This window comes from Capricornis sumatraensis, chromosome X, assembly GCF_032405125.1.
Source record: "Capricornis sumatraensis isolate serow.1 chromosome X, serow.2, whole genome shotgun sequence".
Classification (NCBI taxonomy): Eukaryota; Metazoa; Chordata; class Mammalia; order Artiodactyla; family Bovidae; genus Capricornis; species Capricornis sumatraensis.
The window spans coordinates 102,400,122-102,422,937 of NC_091092.1; the positions used below are offsets into that span (position 1 = coordinate 102,400,122).

At 37.2% G+C, this 22,816-nt stretch overlaps 1 protein-coding gene across 5 annotated transcripts in view; it reads left to right on the forward strand.

The window, feature by feature from the left end:
• CASK (calcium/calmodulin dependent serine protein kinase) overlaps positions 1-22,816 on the forward strand; it is a 385,638-nt gene that overhangs the window by 303,828 nt on the left and 58,994 nt on the right. For all 5 annotated transcript variants that reach the window (XM_068962176.1, XM_068962178.1, XM_068962179.1 and 2 more), the window contains 3 exons: positions 12,780-12,857; positions 15,631-15,711; positions 21,070-21,258. In XM_068962176.1, the coding sequence (XP_068818277.1) occupies positions 12,780-12,857; positions 15,631-15,711; positions 21,070-21,258 (348 nt within the window). The remainder of the gene's footprint in view (positions 1-12,779; positions 12,858-15,630; positions 15,712-21,069; positions 21,259-22,816) is intronic.

Here is a 22,816-nt window from a genome sequence, read left to right on the forward strand (position 1 = left end):
TGACAAGTTCTTAAAAAAAAATCAGTGATTAGATTAATAATGCAAAGACTAACTACAATAGCAATTTAGCAGTTTTATAAGTAATTTTTATAATAAAATAATATTTTAGAATATTGTGTAGAAATGAGTTGATATCTTTAATCCTCCATATTTTATATTATTGACATCTTATTATGATTTTTTTTTTTAGCTTCTTAGGGAGAGTTAGAGAGTTTTTCTATCTGACCTGCAGTTAACACTGGAAAACTACAACTCTTGATTTACTATTTTGCTTTTTTAAAGATATGAAATTGGTAGTCATATTTGGAAATAGCTTATTTTTAGAACTCAGAAGTTTCCTAATAGGGAAAAACATGGAACTTCTGCAATAATTGGATGTTTTTGAGCAATCTGGGGTCTGAGAAGTAAGTTGATACAGTGTTGAGTTTGGATGTCTAAATAGATTACCAGTCAGGAAATACCAAAGCTAAGTTTCCCATGGATTTTTAGTCTGGTCGATTTGCAGTTACATGTCTGCAAAAATAAGGCCTAAGGACCTTTAGAGTCTGAGCTACTGGTAACTTCCCAGGGTCCCATGTAGTCTTAAAGAGTAAACTTCAGCAAATATGAAACCATCTGAGTGGTAAGTGCCCAGGCACAGGTGGCCTTGTGCCCCCTCCCTCCTGAGGCTGGAGATTGACAAGCTTGCTTTAGACATGGGGGGTCTCATTCCTCTGTTTTTAACTGGTTGGGTATAAACTCCAATGTCTGTTTCCATCAACATATCAAAATATTAGTCTCAATAGGGAAAGTGTCATATGAAACAACATTCCTAAGATAAAGAGAACTAGAAATATCATCTGACCTAAATATTTTCCAATTAGTTTTTCTTCATTCTCAATGGAAATATCAATAAACTTAAAGGGAGGGAAAAAGCTACTAGGAATATGGTCATTTGTTAAGCAGCAATAGAAAACTAATATAACCAGAAACAAAGCAAGGATTTTCCACTATTACCACTTCTATTTAATATTTTTATGGTAGTTCTGGCCAGTGCAGTAAAGCAAGAGAAAGAAATTCAAGGCATGCAGCCTAGAAAAGAAGTAAAACCATATTCTCATAGAGATATATTCTTAAACATAGAAAATCCTAAGGAAACTACAAAAGATCTACTAGAACTAATAGGTAAGGTTAGCAAAACTGCAGGATACAAGATCAACATACAAAATTTAACTATACTTTTATATAAAAGCAATGAATAAAGTGAAGATAAAATTTTTAAAATATAATACAATTGTAAAGGATAAAACAATTGAATAAAAGAGATATAAGATTATACACCAAAAATTATAACCACTGGTGAAAGAAAGTAAGGAAGATGTAAATAAACCATTTCCCCCTCTCCTTAGCCCCTGGCAGCCACCATTCCACTTTCTGTCTCAAGGAATTTGACTACTGTAGGTTCCTCAGAGAAGTGGAATCATACCTTATTTGTTCTTTTGTGACTAGCTTATTTCACCAAACATAATGTTCCTAGGGTTCATCCTTGTTGTAGTATGTATCAGAATCTCCTTCCTTTTAAAGACTGAAAAATACTCCATCTTGTGTGTATACCACATTTTGTTTATCCATTCATCCAATATCAATATTTTGTGGTAGATAATTATATACTTGGAAAAGGCAAATCCTCCAGGTAAAAGTAGCCAGTAGTGGGGAATTCAGCCTTAGTTTCATCCCCAGGCAATTGCTCTCTCTGTGGTCTCCAGGTTAGCTCCTATGATATACATCTCTGTGAAAGGAATGTGTGAGTTTCACTGAAACTGTTGTTAACTACAGCAGTCCCTCTCATTCCCTTATTTGTCCAGGTGAATCACCTCCTAAAAGAGTGACTGGAATTTACTCTAAATTACCAAGAGTCAGCTTGTCCCCAGCACCAGTGTTTCCCACTGAGTGTTCTTCTATTTTTGTAGCACTATAGTCCACTTTACCAGAAGGCAGGGGAATGTTCAAAAAGCCTTCCAAGTGCAACAGGCTCTGATTCTTCTTCATGCTGTTCCCAAGGGAAGGGTTGGAGGGGGTGTTCCCCCATAAAAGAATGTGGTATGCTCAGTTGAAGAATGTTCAGTGTGGTTGGCTTGCAGCCTTCACATCCAAGAACATAGTTGCTTTCTTCTCTTTGTGGTCCTTCAAACATTATCTCATAAAACCACTTCTGCCAGACTGTCTTTTTTGTTCTCTTTTAACTTCCCACAACAGAAATTCATTTTTGCTGCAGCTACTTGTACCAATGCTTGGTGTTTCCTTATACAAAATAATTCATATCCTAAATCAAAACTGACTGAACTGCCTCAGTAATGAAATATCATATGACATACCTAATGTAAATATTTTCTTTCAAAGCAGCAAATTAATAATAGGAAATTCAGTTACCCTAAATAGTATTTAACTATTAATGTAGATGTTTCAGAAGAACACCTTATAAAATGAGGTTTTAGCACTTTAAAAAAAATTTTAGTAGGTTTTTTATGGCAAAGAAATGTATATCATAGTGAAATTTCTCACATTTGGGAAAACTTGGATCTAGTATTCGAAAGTGCCCTATTTCATAAGATTTAATTAAAAGTAAAATAAAGCCTGCCTGTATCATCTAACTGGTTATTTTTCCTCATGCTTTCTTTTGCTTGCTCAAGAATAGGCATTATGATTTGTTTCTTACAAGGCTTCATTTTAGAGTTATTGGCCAACTGAAAAAGACCAAGTGAGGTCAGTCAAGTTAGGTCATCTGAGGCCAGTGTTTGAGTTTCTCAGAGCGAGCAGCCAACTGAACAGAAATCCACCACAGTGGCCTGTGTTGTTAGGCCATCAACAGTCTTTTTAGATTGAACTAGGAGGTTAAGCAAGTCTTAATTTCTTGGATCAAAGATAAATCCCTGAAAGAGCAATGTTCTAATAGTATTGAAACACAAGCAGCTCTGTACACAGACAGGGAAAACCTAAACCAAACAGGGGCCTCCTTGGTAAGATTTTGCTGTCAAGATCCAGTGTATTTTGCAACCCTTTCAGGAAATCTTAAAATGGTCCAGATATATTGATTTTTAATTTCCTGTTTGCCATCAGAAGAAAACTTTTATCATGGATTTACATAGAGCAGTATATCGCTAGGCCACTAGGCCAGTCCTAAGACTCAAAAGGGTATACACCCCCCACCATGAGTTTATAAAACTTGATTTAAGGGTCTCCAGCAACATTCTTATTGGCCATTAAGTAAACTCCATTGGGTATCCATTTCTAAATTGAGTTATCCAGTATTAAACTGGGCCATAATATTGGTAGCAGCCCTGAATCTTTCTCTAGGAAAAATCTAAATTCCGAGGTGCAACTCTTGCCAGTTTATTACCATCACTAGATTTGTGGATTTGATACACGTTTTTTTCAAGTGAGAAACAAATTTAGTTTAAGATTTATAAAATTTAGCTATCTGCATGTTTTCTGAACTTTTAGAGGGAAAGTTAGTACATAGTTCAAACTGTGAAGGATCACGTACAGATAATGAAAGTACGCTCATCAAATGAATGGAATATATTATCTCCATTTCAGATGGAGAGTCATTGGCATGACTAATCTTTGAGTGCTTTCTTCAATTATTTTAATTGAATTGATTTTTAGAAATTTTACAAAATATAAACTGTTAGGCAGTTTTTTATGCTGATAGAATAGGCATTATTTAATCCTGTGAGAGCAAAATGCCTTCAGTGACTTAATTTCCTTTTCTAAATCATAATATCCCAATGATGCATAATCATCTTTAGGTTTGTAAGATAGACTATATAAGTTCTTCCCAAAGTTTAATTGTAGCTCCTAAAATATTTGAAAATGCCATTTTAAACTTTGTAGTGTTTATTTCACACTTAACGTTTCCCATCACACAATCTTTATACCACTGTTAAATATACTGCTGTTTTCCAAGTTTCAACTATGTCATTGTTTTAAACTGAAGTACAGGTGCCATATAATATTATATGTTACAGGTGTACAATTAGTGGGGCTTCCTAGTGGTGGCTAGGACAGTAAAGAATCTACCTGCAGTGCAGGAGACCTGGGTTGCATCTCTGGGTTGGGAAGATCCCCTGAAGGAGGGCATGGCAACCCACTCCAGTATTCCTGCCTGGAGAATCCCCATGGACAGAGGAGCCTGGAGGGCTATAGTCCATAGTGTCGCAAATTGTCAGACATGACTGAGCGACTAAGCATAGCACAGCACAGTACAATTAATGATTCACAATTTTTAAAGATTATAGTCCATAGTTATTATAAAATGCTGGCTATATTCCCGTGTTGTACAGTATATCCTTGTAGCTTATTTTATACCTAATTGTTTGTCCCTCTTAATCCCCTCCTCACTGGTAATCACTGGTTTGTTCTCTATGTTTCTCTTTCTTTTTTGTTATATTCACTAGTTTGTTTTATTTTTAGATTCCACCCAGAAGTGATATCATACAGTATTTGTCTTTCTCTGTCTGATTTATTTCACTTAGCATAATGCCTGCTGCAAATGGCAAGGTTTCACTCTTTTTATGACTGTGTGGTATTCCATTGTGTGTGTGTGTGTGTGTGTGTGTGTGCACGCGCACCACATCTTCTTTATCCATTCATCTATTGATGGACACTTGGGTTGTTTCCATAGCTTGGCAATTGTAGATAATGCTGCTATGAACATTGGGGTGCGGGTATCTTTTCCAATTAGTGTTGTGTTTTGTTTTTTTTTTTTAATTAATTTTTTTTAATTTAATTTTAAAATCTTTAATTCTTACATGTGTTCCCAAACATGAAACCCCCTCCCACCTCCCTCCCCTTAACATCTCTGTGGGTCATCCCCATGCACCAGCCCCAAGCATGCTGTATCCTGCGTCAGACATAGACTGGCGATTCAATTCTTACATGATAGTATACATGATAGAATGCCATTCTCCCAAATCATCCCACCCTCTCCCTCTCCCTCTGAGTCCAAAAGTCCGTTATACACCGCTGTGTCCTTTTTCCTGTCTTGCATACAGGGTCGTCATTGCTATCTTTCTAAATTCCATATATATGTGTTAGTATACTGTATTGGTGTTTTTCTTTCTGGCTTACTTCACTCTGTATAATCGGCTCCAGTTTCATCCATCTCATCAGAACTGATTCAAATGAATTCTTTTTAACGGCTGAGTAATACTCCATTGTGTACATGTACCAAAGCTTTCTTATCCATTCATCTGCTGATGGACATCTAGGTTGTTTCCATGTCCTGGCTATTATAAACAGTGCTGCGATGAACATTGGGGTACATGTGTCTCTTTCAATTCTGGTTTCCTCGGTGTGTATGCCCAGCAGTGGGATTGCTGGGTCATAAGGTAGTTCTATTTGCAATTTTTTAAGGAATCTCCACACTGTTTTCCATAGTGGCTGTACTAGTTTGCATTCCCACCAACAGTGTAGGAGGGTTCCCTTTTCTCCACTCCCTCTCCAGCATTTATTGCTTGCAGATTTTTGGATCGCAGGCATTCTGACTGGTGTGAAGTGGTACCTCATTGTGGTTTTGATTTGCATTTCTCTGATAACGAGTGATGTTGAGCATCTTTTCATGTGTTTGTTAGCCATCTGTATGTCTTCTTTGGAGAAATGTCTATTTAGTTCTTTGGCCCATTTTTTGATTGGGTCGTTTATTTTTCTGGAATTGAGCTGCATAAGTTGCTTGTATATTTTTGAGATTAGTTGTTTGTCAGTTGCTTCATTTGCTATTATTTTCTCCCATTCTGAAGGCTGTCTTTTCACCTTGCGTATATTTTCCTTTGTTGTGCAGAAGCTTTTAATTTTAATTAGATCCCATTTGTTTATTTTTGCTTTTATTTCCAGAATTCTGGGAGGTGGATCATAGAGGATCCTGCTGTGATTTATGTCTGAGAGTGTTTTGCCTATGTTCTCCTCTAGGAGTTTTATAGTTTCTGGTCTTACATTTAGATCTTTAATCCATTTTGAGTTTATTTTTGTGTGTGGTGTTAGAAAGTGATCTAGTTTCATTCTTTTACAAGTGGTTGACCAGTTTTCCCAGCACCACTTGTTAAAGAGATTGTCTTTACTCCATTGTATATTCTTGCCTCCTTTGTCAAAGATAAGGTGTCCATAGGTGTGTGGATTTATCTCTGGGCTTTCTATTTTGTTCCATTGATCTGTATGTCTGTCTTTGTGCCAGTACCATACTGTTTTGATGACTGTGGCTTTGTAGTAGAGCCTGAAGTCAGGCAAGTTGATTCCTCCAGTTCCATTCTTCTTTCTCAAGATTGCTTTGGCAGTTCGAGGTTTTTTGTATTTCCATACAAATCTTGAAATTATTTGTTCTAGTTCTGTGAAAAATATGGCTGGTAGCTTGATAGGGATTGCATTGAATTTGTAAATTGCTTTGGGTAGTATACTCATTTTCACTATATTGATTCTTCCGACCCATGAACATGGTATATTTCTCCATCTATTAGTGTCCTCTTTGATTTCTTTCATCAGTGTTTTATAGTTTTCTATATATAGGTCTTTAGTTTCTTTGGGTAGATATATTCCTAAGTAAGGCCTTTGACAAAATTCAACATCCATTTATGATAAAAACTCTCCAGAAAGCAGGAATAGAAGGAACATACCTCAACATAATAAAAGCTATATATGACAAACCCACAGCAAACATTATCCTCAATGGTGAAAAATTGAAAGCATTTCCCCTAAAGTCAGGAACAAGACAAGGATGTCCACTTTCACCGCTACTATTCAACATAGTTCTGGAAGTTTTGGCCACAGCAATCAGAGCAGAAAAAGAAATAAAAGGAATCCAAATTGGAAAAGAAGAAGTAAAACTCTCACTGTTTGCAGATGACATGATCCTCTACATGGAAAACCCTAAAGACTCCACCAGAAAATTACTAGAGCTCATCAATGAATATAGTAAAGTTGCAGGATATAAAATCAACGCTCAGAAATCCCTTGCATTCCTATACACTAATAATGAGAAAGTAGAAAAAGAAATTAAGGAAACAATTCCATTCACCATTGCAACGAAAAGTGTTGTTTTTTTTTTAAGAAACATACCCAGGAATAGAATTGCTAGATCATATGGTAGTTGTATTTTTAGTTTTTTGAGGAACCTCCATACTATTTTCCACAGTGGCTGTACCAATTTACATTCCTAACAACAGCATACTAAGGTTCCCTTTTCTACATATCCTCACCAACATTTGTTATTTGTGTTCTTTTTGATGATAGCCATTCTAACAGGTGTGAGGTGATATTTCACTGAGGTTATCATTTGCAATTCCCTGATGATTAACAATGTTGAGTGTCTTTTCATGTGCCTATTGGTCATCTGCATTTCCTCTTTGGAAAATTGCCTAATCAGTTCTTCTGCCCATTTTTTAATCACATTATAATTATTTCTTTTTTCTTTTTCTTTTTTTTTTTTTTTTTGATGTTGAGTTGTATATGTGTCATTTATAAATGTTGGATATTAGCCCCTTATCAGTCATATTATTTGCAAGTATTTTATCCCATTCAGTAGGTTGTCTTTTTATTTTGCGACTGTCATGTTTAATGACACTAAAGATCTTTGAGAGGACATTTTTATATTTTTAACCTAAAGACAGTGAGTTGATACATAAACTTGAGCAGGAAAAGTAGTTCTTTAGAGCTCAGATGTTCTCTGATTTCTAGCTTCAGAAGACCACCTCCAGCACAGTAGTTGAATATCAGTCCCTGATATTTTAGTATTAAGTCACCTTTCCCTAACATTTTTCCAGTTCTCAAATGTATCTCAAACAAAAAATAAAATACAATAAAATACTGTTGGATATCAATGGCTGATCTGCTGGGTTCATTGAAAAGATGCGACATTGGAACTTCGTTCCTAATCACCTAGCTTCTTCACAGCAACTACAAAGAAATTCTTAATATGATAGTCTGTTTCCAGAGCAAGTCCTTTCAATTCCCATTATCGTTGTGCAGTATAAACTTGTGAACACTGTTGTTATCTTTTTACTAACATTAAAGACACATTTCATTGCATATTTTGCAGCTAAATATTTGACTCTTGAAAACTTTAATTCTTTTCCAGTGGGGACTCTCTTTGATACCTTTGATTTAGGTGGTAAGATGGTGGTAGCTTAATGAACTTTTGTGTTCCAGCAACTCTACAAACCCATTCATTATTTGGCTCACATCTATAGCAAAAGTCATAATCTTTCGCATCTACAGTATATTCTGGTCCTTTAGGTTTGGTTTTCTCTCTGCTAGTAAGTTAGTGGGACATCTAACCTGATGATAGTAATTTTATAGGTTCTCCACCAACCATTCCATTTTAAATGTTGATACTGCTAAGTACTGTGTACAAACTATGAACAAAACAGAAGCTTCTATTTGATGAAAGAAATCAGAAGACAGTGAGGTGCCATGGAGTAGGGTTAAAAAACAAAAAAGAAGCTTGATTTAGTGTTTTGCATGTAAATAAAAAAAGTGACATCAACTTATTTCACCATCATTATGTTTGAAAGTACAATCTCAGCAGAGTTCAATTTAGTATGACCACCAGCTTTATTCTGCTTTTATACAAAAACAACCCATCTCAAGTATAGAATGGGGCCTCTTAACGGAACTGTGCTTTTACACTCCTTAAGACAGACAGATGAAGCGTGTCCTTGCAGCCGTGTGGGGTCGTATATGACCCAGTGCCAGACACTGGCAGTGAGCAGGCCTGTCTGGGACTGACACAGTGTGAAACAGTCTGTTCCCCTTGCAGCTGTTCACATTTCCTCGTTTTGCCTTGGGCTGTGTGTGTGCGTGTGTGCATTTTAATAAAAAGTGCTGAACTTGCGTAACTATAATTGCATTAGAAAGAGAAAAACCCTAAGACACTCATTCTTGTTTTCTCTCTAGGAATAGTTTATTAACATTCTTCCCTCCCTCTGCCTCACCTTCTATACCTCAGCTTTACAAACACGCTTGAAGTCTTCAGATGGCAGGGAAGCAAACGACCAACAGAAATATATTTTGTCATTTCAGTTCACCTTCCATTTGAGCTTCTAAAGCACGTGTTGGCAACTATAGCTGTCAGGCCAAATCCAGCCAGCCACCTGTTTTTGTAAATAAAGTTTTATGGGAACCCAACCATGCCCATTCATTTATGGACTATTGATGGCTGCCTTCACACACACAGCAGGGTTGAGTGGTTGTGACAGAGTCCATATGGCCCACAAAACTGAAATGGTCATCATTTGGCCGGGCAAGGATGAGGATTGTAAACGTTCTTTAATAGGGCAAGACTTGCAGTTGATTGTCTAATATCTTTCAAATCATATTTAGTTACTTTTTTTCCCCTACAGCCTTTAAATGGCATTTTCTACAGTTCTTTCCCCACATATTTGCTGAAGGTGTCTCCCTGGCATGAGACTGTGTTACTGAATTCTAATGGAAGCCACGGCACTGTCATGTGAGAGAAAGAGCAGCACGCATCAGGAGACCGGTCTCTTCCCTGCTACTCTGGCTCCCTGATGCTGTGTGTTCTCTTCATGTCACCGGATATCAGCTCTCTCGTTTTTAAAATGGAGGAGTTGAATCATGTCAATATCTAAGATCTCTTTTACCTTGAAAAATTTTTGAAGTCAGGCCTGAAACATAGCAAAACAATTAAAAGAATTAATGTGGTCAAAATTTATTTCTTAGTTTTGAGGGAAGGCTTTTAACTGTACAGTCAGAAAGATGATCCATGATATCTGGTTCCTAAAGAAAGAAGTTAAAATAAGTATTCCTGCTCTGTTTCTTTTTTTTTTTTTTTAATATCCATTTACAGTTCCTGTACACCAGTTAAATACTCTTCTTTTCTAAGAAACATTTATTAAACATCTACAATGTACTCAGCCTCATAGTAGGGTGCTGTTACTGAATGTCAAAGGGCTCGAGAGTCTGATCATAGAAAAGAGAGAAAACACTTAAACAGCAGGCCCTGTAGTCATGTCCCTCAGGCAGCCAGTGCTGTCTTGGCTGCTAGCGCCCACGGTATGGCAGGCATCCTGATGTTGTCTCAGTCCCAGGTTGCCTCTGCGTCATCGGTGTACTCTGCTGCTGGCCCCGGCAGCACCCTCTCAGCTCCTGCCTTCAGCCGTGACTCTGCAGGCACTTCTGGGTCCCCTTGCTCTGTGCAGACAACCCTCTTGGTCAGGTTTCCACCAAGATGGCTCCAGCCAGATTACATTCTGAGGCAGCTCCCAGACTCACGGAAAACACACATTCTTGCCACAACATACACTGCAAGTGCGGGCTACCCTGCTATTGACCTCTCACCCTGCCATCAAGGACTGCCCCAGGCAGCCTCCAACCAGGAAGGAGGCTCTTTTCACTTGGGACCCCAAACACCACATGTCAGGCAAAATACGGTGCTGGGATGAGTATGGAAGGACCAATTTAGCTACCTTTCAGCAAGCCCTAGAGGGGTGGCCTGGCAGCTTACTAACAGACCACTTACTTCCTACTGGCCTTAGCTTGGGCTTTAATTGAAAGTCTAAGACAGCAGGCCAAGTCCCCAAACCCCATCTTTCTAAGTATACTTTGTATATTGATAGATGGGGGCAGGCAACAAAGGGTGGGTGATAAACAAAGAGAGCCCACCTTTGTTCTCAAGATTCACTCACCTAAGGAACCACATTGTAAGACCAAGCCAAAAATAAAAAGCCTCCAGTGATAGAGTGAGTCTGGGAGCTTGGAAGTTTTGTTGCTTTGTGAGTTAAAAACTAATGTGCATTTATTAAATGTATAAACAGAAATTAATCATGGTTGAAAATTTTGAAAGTAACATTAGTAATAGTCCTTGGTCAAGCAGGGCTTCCCTGATAGCTCAGTTGGTAAAGAATCTGCCTGCAGTGCAGGAGACCCCAGTTTGATTCCTGGGTCGGGAAGATCCACTGGAGAAGGGGTAGGCTACCCACTCCAATATTCTTGGGCTTCCCTTGTGGCTCAGCTGGTAAAGAATCCTCCCGCAATGCTGGAGACCTGGGTTCGATCCCTGGGTCGGGAAGATCCCCTAGAGAAGGGAAAGGCTACCCACTCCAGTATTCTGGCCTGGAGAATTCCATGGACTATATAGTCCATGAGGTTGCAAACAGTTGGACATGACTGAGCGACTTTGAGTTGGTCAAGAAAATGGCAAAACTCTTTGTGGTAAAATTAGGCATTATAAAGACATTGTAATTATAAATGACAGTGCCAACAACTTATAAAGCTTCAAATTAAATTTGGTCTGTTTTTAAACAGCATTCAAGAGTTTTAAAAATCTTCTCATTATCCATGTATATTTTTTATTTTGTTTGCTTATTAATATGATGACATATCAGGTGATATTTTTTAAGTGTTGGCTATTTTAAATGTGTTTTTTTATTTTTAACTTACAATTCCTTATTTTGGGAGGGTTGGGTTCTTTTCCCCTCCTACTTTTTATTGCAGATGTACAGTATTTAATTTGTCTCTATAGACTAGTCTGAGAACCGAGACAGTATATAATATTATTTCTACTGAAAAATAATATTCACTGGTTCCAAATTTCAGAATTCATAATCTTTAGAGATGGAAGTCATTCAAAGGACAGAGACTGCGCTTATGTATGCTACAGGGATTTGAGCAAACTTTTATACATAAGCCACATATTGCTAGTTCTCTAAATTTTAATATAATACTTTAAATAGACCAATATTTTACTAGCCTTCTTACATTATTTATTTAAGCTCTAATTTAGTAGTACTTTCTTAATGCTAACTTTTTCAAATGGTCACTGCTATATCTTCACATTGCTATCATTAGGCTTTATTTATTTGTCCTATCTGTCTGCCTGTCAATTATTAGGAATTTTTATGTATGGTATGGCTCAAATATTTACAAGTCGTAAAGTTTTATCTTGCATCAGTATAAACAAGTCTAACTGTAATCTGGAGAATGTTTACAGTATTTGACCTCTGCACTGGCACTGGTGCACGTAGGAGAGAGAGAAAAAAAAAAAAACCGATCTCCCAAAACCCCCCACCTATTTTAGAGAAGTTAGGAAATAGAAGTGGCAGACTAACTGAGATCATTTTCAGCTTTTCACTTTTCAAAGCAGACTGTTGAATGAGATGTTTCATCTGAGGCAGAAAGTAATATTTTAATTGCATTTCTACACTACAGACATTTTTCTCTTAAATTTCTTCAGAAAGTTAAATTTTGGATCATTTAGATTTGTGGAGTTTTTAAAATATCGATTTTCGATGTCTTCTTGTAATCTATGAATTTACAGGTTAAAAAGGAAAAAGGTTTGTGTCCTTAATTTCTTGCTGAAGGATGCCAGCACTGATACTGTTAATGAACAGCCCTAGTAAAACAAGTATAAACCTTTCATGAGAACATTCCTTCCTAGAAGGAGTTGGGTTTGCCCTTTCCCAAGATTCAGATTTCTGTAAAAATTCCTTCAGACATTTCTTGGCCAGAAAGCATTCTTTCTTTCTACTCTCTATTCATCTTATTAAATGTCGCTTCTATCTGAGGAAAAAAATGCTGTGATTACTGAAATATTGATGATTTTTTAAAAGATAGGCATAGCACTCATCGTGACAAATCTCATTTGAATGAATAAGAGATTTAAGAACATCCCACTGCGGTCATCAGCATGCCTTTTTAAGGGGAAAATATTGTTTCGTGAGATAATAAATATGAAGCTTTGAATTTTAGCCAGGAATTATGAATGTTGATTGGATATTCTCCTTTGCTTTTAGCTGTATGACAAAATTAACACGAAGTCTTCACCGCAAATCAGGAATCCTCCAAGTGATGCAGTACAGAGAGCCAAAGAGGTAAGTGATAAGTATTTTGTAAATGTATTTGGGTTTCATACGTGCTACCTTTAATGAAAATGTTTCTGCCACACAGTAAGAGGCAGTTGCCTTGAAGTCACAGTTGGACTATTATACTCAGATTTAGTATTTCTAAGTTTATCACTGAGCATTTACATACAGAAGAGAAAAAAGAAATCTCAGCAGCACCATTTCTAGTTCTGGTTCTGCTATGTAAACTTGAACAGGTTAGCATATTGATTTTACTTCTCTTTTTAAAAAGAAGGAAAAAGTTATTTTACCACACTTGGTGGAAATCGATGTGCTATGAAAATTTGGGTTGCTTTTTTTAAGGTGGTAATATTCGAAAGTTAATTAAATATTTATAGCAGCTAACTTCCGAGAGAAGTGATTTTTATAAGTTGCCAGTTAATGTACATCTTTCACAAACTTTTGACGTTTTTAGTATAGAAACATTAGAAAACATTAGAAACATTAGAAAACATGTTAACATGTTTTCCACATTAGAAAAATATTGCAGAAAGTTTGGAAAGTAGATATTCATCTATAATCCCATCTCCTTACACAGTAATTTTTACTTTCACTTCCCCTTTTCTATTCACTATCGTTTGCATATAAATTTTTTGTAGTTACAATCAAAATGTATATTTCTGTTGAAAAGTGAAAGTGTTAGTCACTCAGTCATGTCCAACTCTTTGTGACCCCATAGGCTGTAGACCACCAGGCTCCTCTGTCCATGGGATTTCCCAGGCAAGAATACTGGAGTGGGTAGTCATTCCCTTCTCCAGGGGATCTTCCCAACCCAGGGATCAAACCCCAGTGTCCTGCATTGCAGGCAGATTCTTTACCATCTGAGCCACCAGGGAAGCCCCAATCTTTCTAAATCTAATATAATATAATAAGCATTTTTCCATGCTTCTACTTGGTCTTTGTAAATAAGTTCTAATATTGGCATCGTTTTTTCTTTGGTATTACTAAATTATAATGAATTAACAGTGCCTCCATTGTTAGACACCTAGTGATTTCTTTTCTTTTCACTTTTTGATGTCATAAAAGTCTTTATCCAAAGAAATATTTTCCTTTGAAAAAAATTATTTTTGTTATAAAGTGAAATTACTATGTGAAAGAATATGAAGACCTCATTCCTTCCCAATCAGATTTTAAACACAAAACCTGTACTGGAAAATATATATTCCCTGAGAAGCAAGACCAAGGAAGTAGAGGTGGTAACAGTCAGAAGAGACTCTCTCTAAATTAGGAGACCACACTGCAGTGCTTAAAATCATAGGCTGTGAGAGTAACAGAGAACCAGAGAGAGTATATTGTTTCATCTTTTGTTTCACTGGTAAAAAACTCAAAGCATAAAATACACCAGAGGAGAATTGGCTTATTATCATTAACCAATATGAGTTAACAGCCTAGTCAGCACGACTTAAGAGTACGTTTCGATAAGAAAGGAATCTTGTAGTTTTCGTTGGTTTGTTCTTACCTGAGGAGGTGATTGAGTAGTACTAGCTAACATCTAATCTTTAGGCTAAGTGACCTCACCCCTTCCTGCCTCAGTTGTAGGATCCTCAAAGGCAAGTCAAGAGACTCCTGGTGGGTACATGACGTGCATGCCCCTGACAGCCAATACTGCTCAAGCAATCCTTGATCAGCTTGACTTTTAGAATTGAGTGCACTGCGTATAACCACTCTGAATCCAACTATCTACAGTTAGAACTGAGTAATAGGTTTACTCTGAAAAGGAGCGGAGGACTTCCCCGGGGCTCGTGTCACATAATCAAATTTTAAATGGGTAAACTCCATTCTAGTGGTAAGGGATAACTTTTGAAGAACAATTTCATTTGAAAACAACCATTTAAACCTGTACAGAGAAAATGTTAGCAACTAATTAGTGAAGAAAATGTAAGTGAAAGGAGGAAAGTTTTTGATGGTGTTTCTTTTTTTTTTTTTCAACTGGTGGTGGTAGTGGTTTAGTTGTTCAGTCAGATCCAACTCTGCTATGCTCCAGACTGTAGCCTGGCCTACAGACTGTAGCCTGCCAGGCTTCTCTGTCCATAGGATTTCCCAGGCAAGAATACTGGAGTGGGTAGCTGTTCCCTTCTCCAGGGGATCTTCTCGACCCAGGGATCAAACCTGGGTCTCCTGCATTGGCAGGTTGATTCTTTAACACTGAGCCCACTGGGAACCCTTTCATGCCCTGGCAATTAATTCTAGGAACCATTGCCAAGACGTGGTTTTATCTATGTGAGGAGATGAGTGTGGAGAATAACAGGCTACAAGGGAAAGTATTTGTGTTTCTCTTCTTTATTTTTGTTTGAGCCTTTGCAATTTTAATCTTTCTGAAAGGAATGGACAGTTTTGCTAATTATAAAAGAAATCTGTTATCAACTTGTACTACAGATTCATCTCGATGGTAAGTTTGGAAAAAGATTTGTGGAGACATTTTCCCATTAAGTTTAATTAAGTTACCTAGGCCTGTAATAAATATGTATTACAGACTTGTTGTTTTGTTTTGTATTTTTCAATAATCTTTTGAGTTTTATAGTTGGGTAATGAAGGCAGAGACTCTTACAGCAATGTATTTCTTATTACCACCAATGTAGTTCCTATGTATTAATAACTTTGAATAAAATGATGAATTTTTTTCCAGAATAATTATTTTCCCTGCCATAAAAATCCACTCATACTTTTTAATTTAAAAAGAATTCTATATTTTCTCAATCTAGCATCTTCTTCATACTATTTTATATCTTGCTTGTTTTTTTAGGTATTGGAAGAAATTTCATGTTACCCTGAGAATAACGATGCAAAGGAACTAAAGCGTATTTTAACACAACCTCATTTCATGGTGAGTAACAGTTAAACTTCTATAGAAATAAAACCTCACTTTCAAAAGAGAGTTTTACTAATTCTTACAAAATACAACCATCTTCATCAAATGTGCTTTCAGCCATATGTCAGAGTGTTAAGATTACAATACCAGATAATACCAAATTGTGAAGATGCTATTTGCCAACCTCATGGACTTGGAATAAGAATTAAGTAGATGATACATCTACTGTGCTTTGCACAGTGTCTGATATAGCCTTGATGCCTAATAATTGTTAGCTAATGAATATTATTAGTTACTCCATAGTATCTGTCATGTCTAGGGCACAGTACTCAGTAAAACATTGAATAGATTAGGAACTTGCCCATTTTCAGATAAGTTAGTCAACTGACTGTTCTGTGCAGTGTGTTTTCCGCAGATAGAAGCCTGTACATTCTGGATAGATGGGTCTATCTATAAATTGATAAGTAACCCTCAGCTCAGTTCCGAGAATGATGTAGGACCATTGAGATCAGTAGATCTTTCAGATTCAAAGTAAGCTAAATAAAGAAAATAATATATACTCAAATAAAATCATTTTTTTAAGGTTAAGGTTTGTTTGTTTGTTTGTTTTTTGAAAACCATTAAAGCTAAGACAGCCCCATCTCTCACAACTTACCTAACTTCGAAGCCTTGGTTTATTTTGCTTTTCTGACATCAGAGAGAAATTAATATGTGCATTGCTATTAGTAAGCATTTTCAGAAATAATAAATAGTTCTTGTAATTTCCTGGCTGAGGAAGATCTGCTGGAGAAGGGATAGGCTACCCACTCCAGTATTCTTGGGCTTCCCTGGTGGCTCAGCTGGTAAAGAATCTGTCTGCAATGCAGGAGACCTGGATTTGATCCCTGGGTTGGGAAGATTCCCTGGAGAAGGGAAAGGCTACCTACTCCAGTATTCTGGTGTGGAGAATTCCATGGACTATATAGTCCATGGGGTCACAAAGAGTTGGACACAACTGAATGACTTTCACTTTCACTTGTAATTTCTGAACACCCAGCTAGGTGCTTAAAAGACATTTTCATTTACTCATCAAATATGTAAATGCCTACTGTATGCCAGACACTGCGCTGGGCACTAAGGGTAGTGGTGAATAGGATCAATGAACTTCCATTCTAGGTAGGGCATGGATAGGTGAACTAGAGACAGACAGTGAGCCAGAGAACAAACAAGATAAGTTCATATAGTGATAATAACTATGAAAAAAAGACAGGACAATGGGGCAGAGATGATAGTAAAGGAGAAGCTATTTCAGAGGGTCAGGAGAAAGGCCCTCTGAGGAGTTAACATGTGGGCTGAGACTTGTTTTATGAAAGAATCAGCTTTCTGAATGTTCAAGCATGGGGAAGAGCAAATGCAAAGGCCCAGAGGCAGGAAAGAGCTTCATAGGGTCAGAGTACAGAAGAAAGGCCATTGTGGCTGGGATATAGTAAACAAAGGGGAGAGTGATACAGGAAGAGCTGGCAAGGGTGGCAGAGGCCAGACCACGAAGGGCCTTCAGGGCCATGGTAAGGAATCTGGATTTTCTCCTGATTGCACAGGTGACAGTGACTGCAAGCAAGAAAATATTGTTAGACCTGTGCTTTTTTAGAGATTGCTGGAGCTCTTGTGTAGAGAATGGACTGTGGTGAGGATAAGAGTTAAGAGAGGGAGACCAATTAGGAGGCTTCTGTGAGGTGGTAGAGGCTTGGAGAAGGATGGGGCTGATGGAAAATGAGCAGATCGGGATTCTGCCTTAGAGGTGGCTGAACACGGACTTGCTGATGGCTGAGATGTGAAGTAATGTAACTAACTCCATTTTACAGTTCAGAGAGGAAACTGTACCCTAGAAAGGCTAAGAGGCTTGCTTTAGGTCACCTACCTAGTTAGTGACCTTGTGGAGGTTCAAAACCCAGATCTTTCTGGCTCCAAAGGCTGTGCTCTTAAATGACTTGTAACAAGGATTGATTTTCCTATAAACTTAATTTGAACTCAGTGGTCATTCCCAAATAAGCATATGTTTGGATAATGTCCTGAGTGGGAGGTATAATTCTGAGCTGTATATACTATGTTAAATTTTTAAATGCTAGAGCTTTCTATTTTAAAAGCATTTTAAGATCATGATTTCAAATTTTTGGTATTGTTAAAGAAATATTAATAAAGGAAAAAATTTTAATTTATAATTTTTATTATATGTTGTTCTTAGTATATAATTTTGTACTTATTTCTTCAATTATTTGACTTTTTCTTTGCTTTTGGATCATTAAAACATGAGGATTTAATGTTGGGTTACCCTACATTTAAAAATACAGATACTTATAAATATTTACAGTAATTAAAAGAAGAGAGTATAGGTTTAAATGATTTTTTAAACTCTATACTCGAGAGGTCATGATAAAAAATATTAGCACACTATCCTTTTTCAGTTATTCCATTTTAAAGACTTGTGTTTTTTTAAAAAAGAGAACAGATCTTTTGCTTATTGCATTTGTAAAATATAAAACATTAAGGATAAAGACAATGAACAGAATTGAATGTCTATGCTTTGATTTTTTTCCTTTAATATCTTCTGTCCTAAATCCTATTTTTTGAAATTGGTATCTTACTTTCTCAATAAAAACAAGGTGGTTATAATCAACTTAGGTTGACTTGAAAGTTTCATTATTAAATGATAAATTTTATGATTTGTAATTAAGAAGCCAGAAGAACCACTTTCAAACCTAAAATTTCTTTTTTCCTATAAATTTTAAATGAATTTTTCCCACTCTAGTCTGAAGTTCTTAGTTTTCTTGTCCATGTCCCTTTTACATACAAAGCATAAAATTGTTTTTTTCCTTTTACATGATTCTTATGTAATTAAATATAATAGCTATTTCAGCTTAGTAACAATCGCTGAATCACCTCATAACATACTTGAAAAAAATATTCAAACTCTAATTTCTCTATTTTTTATTTGGCATACTCTTTTAATGACTTCTTTAGCAATCTGTAAGTAGCCCCTTTTTTTTGTTTGTGTATGTGTTGGATAAAAGTTTCATTTTGTGGTAGCAGTCTTTTACAGTAGCAAATAAAAGTTAGTATCAAGTATGACCTCATTTGGTGATATAATTTAAGGATTTTTCTCTTACAGTTCAATTTTGGTATTTTTGTGATTGTGGGCTTATCCTTCCTTATAAATAAAACATTAATACAAGTGTCTGCTTATATAATTTAAAAGGATGGATAGAAACCGTTTGCAAAAAACAGTATAAACACTTTCTCCAACCCATGTAATTGGCATTTTCCTAATGAAACTTGGTTCTCTGTTTACCTAGGCATGTATCCTCCAGTCATACAAAGCATATTTTTTTAAATTCACTGTTTATAGAAAACACATCTATAATTAATACATGTGTCCTAAGTTGCTTCAGTCGTATCCAACTCTGGACTGTAGCCCGCCAGACTCCTCTGTTCATGGGATTCTCCAGGCAAGAATACTGGAGTGGGTAGCCATTCCCTCCTCCAGGGGATCTTCCCAATCCAGGGATAGAACCCACGTCTCTTATGTCTCTCACATTGGCAGGCATGTTCTTTACCACAAGCACCACCTAGGAAGCCCTATAATTAAGACAATGAACCTAATTTTAACAGATGAAGTTTTTCAGTTCACCCATAATTAATTTTTGCTTTCTGCCTGAAATCTTAGTCTCTAAAGAGGCTATAATTAAACCAGCCAAAGAAGGATTTCCCCACATAGCACAGCCACCACCACTTTGGCCAGGGGTACTCATGTTGGGTGTAGCCAGGACACAGGTCAGGAAGCCCAGGTCCCCAGGGCCATGGTGGAGGATGGCTTTCAAGCTGTGCTACTTACTGCCCCTCGGTGCCTATACCAGCCCTCTGAGATCTTGCAAATATCTGCCATTTCTATTATAAATTCAGATGGGTATTGAATAGAGCATACGCTCTATTGATGACTAATCAACACCATCATCTTTATGATTTTACCACATTGTTACCTTATTTTTGCCTCGTATATATAACTGAAAAGTGAAAATAGTTGAGTCATGACTTTGGTAAATCTTTTAATTAAATAACTTGAGATGCTACAGGTTATGCTGCTAAGGCAATTTTAATTATGTTTCATTATCTCAGATATTTCATTACCCTACAGATCACAGATTAAAAAAGAACTGAATTTATAGTTAGCTCACAAGAAAACATAATGTATAAAGTGCCAAATACATTGATACTCAGCTGTAAAATTCTCTTTGAAGTAGAAATGTTAAAATATTTATTCCTATTAAAAACTTTCTTATGATGGCATGAAATGTACAGTAAGTGGAAGAATAGCTTTTTCAGGGAAACAAAACGATATTTGTTACCCAGTTTCACCATGAGGACATATGAAGATATCAACACAAAGAAATCACTTTTTATTTGTTAATGGGCTTTGCAAAAAGAAGTCATGATAATAACTGTCAGCTGATTTTTTGTTTAGTGCTCCAAAAAGTAGAAATGAGTAAAAACAGTAACTAGGTTTAAGATTTTGAGCTCCATATCATGTGATATTTGGGGAAATTACATTTCTTCAGATACGTTTGTGTGTGGTTTTCTTTCTTTTACTAAGTCATACATTATAAATTATCCTTTGCATTATGTAGCAGTTATTGTTAATACCACTGGTAAAAGATATTTGCTCAAGGCACCAATTATTGCACTGTTTCTTTTTAAATTTGTTTTCATTTTCAGCCCCAGCACAAATTTGCCAGCTCTATGTACAAAAGATTCTTTCTGCTCAATTATTTCAAATTGTGTTATGTCCGCCTTTAATTGAGCAAGTTAGTTGGACAGTTTTTTAGAGCATCAGACAACACCTCTTACCCAGATAATGAACAAACACATCCATTCATTGATTGGCTCACTCATTCTTTCATTTGTTCCTTCATTTTTAAAACTCCATCTATCATGATTGTGCATGCTCAGCTGCTTCAGTCATGTCCGACTCTTGGCGACCCAAGAGACTGTGGCCCACCAAGCTCCTCTGTCTTTAGGATTCTCCAGGCAAGAATACGAGAGTGGATTGCCACGCTCTCCCCCAGAGCATCTTCTCGATCCAGAAAACGAATCCCTGTCTCTTATGTCTCCTGCTTTGGCAAGCGGGTTCTTCACCACTAGTGCCACCTGGGAAGCTCCATCTGTCATGATTATGTGTCCGAAAGAAATTATGGCATGGCTCTGTCTAGGTGTAATGTGCTTTGAATTCTCTTTAGATGAGAGATACCTTTGAGAGGCAAAGAATAATTTTATATGTGTTTATGTAATAGACTCCTACTGAAACAGTTCTATTAATATTTTATTTCCCTCATAAAATATCAGGCCTTACTTCAGACTCACGATGTAGTGGCTCATGAAGTTTACAGTGATGAAGCACTGAGGGTTACACCTCCTCCCACTTCTCCCTATTTAAATGGTGATTCTCCAGAAAGTGCAAACGGAGACATGGATATGGAGAACGTGACCAGAGTTCGCCTGGTCCAGTTCCAAAAGAACACAGATGAACCAATGGTAAGTGGGGGAAAAAAAAATCTCCTGTATTCTCATAAAATCCCAGCATGAGTTCGAGTACCTACCTTCAACCTATACTACTAGAGGTGGGGCGGAAAGGAGGGTGTGGAGAATTTTCAAGAAATCAGTTTCCAGATCCTCATTTCAAGGCCACCACCATACCCCCACCCCCACTACCCCCACCTAAAATTGTCCTGCCTTACCCTGTGCCTAAGGTGTGTTGGTGTTCCTTCCCACCTCTCCTTTCACAGTTGCTCTTCAACATCAACAAAGAAAGGACAGACCTGATACATTAGTCTAGCGTGTAAAGACCTCTGGGACAGCAGGGAAAGGGTCCAGTGTGAAATACTGGAATTGGTGTTGAAAAGGTGAACATCTAAAATTCCTTTTACAAGTCGAGTGGTGTCCAGATCTTTTGTCCTCAACAAAATTAGAGGAAGACTAATTGGGAAGACATTCAAAGAATTGAGTGCCATTGTTAAAGTCCCTTCCATTCGCACCTACCTGTTTAGTATGAATTCACCTTCTCAGTTCTTAGGTGTAGCATTGGAATAGAACTGATGCTGAACCCTGCTTCATCCTCATAGAAGTTTCATAGACTGGGAAGATCAAGGAAAGGATCCTTGATGTTAACTGCACAGAGGGGGCAGTGAGAGGGGAGACCATCCAGCCAAACCAAGTAGCATATGCAGAAACCTGCTAGTGAGAAGGCTCTTAGCCCAGTTTCAAAATGGAAAGAAGGTACCACAGCCAGACTGTAGAAAACAAGATGTGTGTCAGGAAGAGGGCCTCATAAGTATTGATTTTGTTATCTATTTTAAAAACAGTTAGAGGCTATTAAAGAGTTTTAAGCAGGGAGATAAAATCAGATTTTCATTTTAAAAATAAGCACTCTGGAAGATGGATTAGAGGGGGACAAGAGTGGCTAGGGGGGGACCAGTTAAGAGACTGTAACTGCAGTAATACATGGAGAGATGATGGAGCTCTGAACTAGAGGGATGGATGTCGAGTGGAAAGAAGGGAATAGATTCAATAAAAGAGTAATTCAAGAGGCCTTGAGAATGGATTGTCGATGGGGACTGAGGCAGAAGCAAGTGTCTAGTGTGACCCTAAGCTTTAAGTTTTTCATAGTCAGGTGAACAGTGATGCTACCCACTGAGACAGAGAATATTGGGAAAGTTCCAGTTTTTAGAACGAATGATTTCTTTAGGAAAAAGGAAAACATTCAAACGTATGCATTTGTATCTGCTCCTCAGAGCATAGAAAAGGGATCCTGGGATATAGGAAAACAGATTACTTAAGAAAGTTGCCCAGTTGCTTTCCAGGTTAAAGGAAGAATTACAGAGCTGTGATCCTATGATGGCAATTTCCAGAAAGCCCTCAACCGTAGACATTCAGGTTGTAATTCTCACTTACTGTTCTTTGCCAGTTAGACTGTATTAGCACTTACAGCAGAAATGGGACATGCAAGTCACCTCACCTGTCTGGTGCTCACCAAGCAACTCTTAAGAGCCCAGGCAGTAGCAGCTTTGGGTCCCTCAGGCAAATCACTTCATGT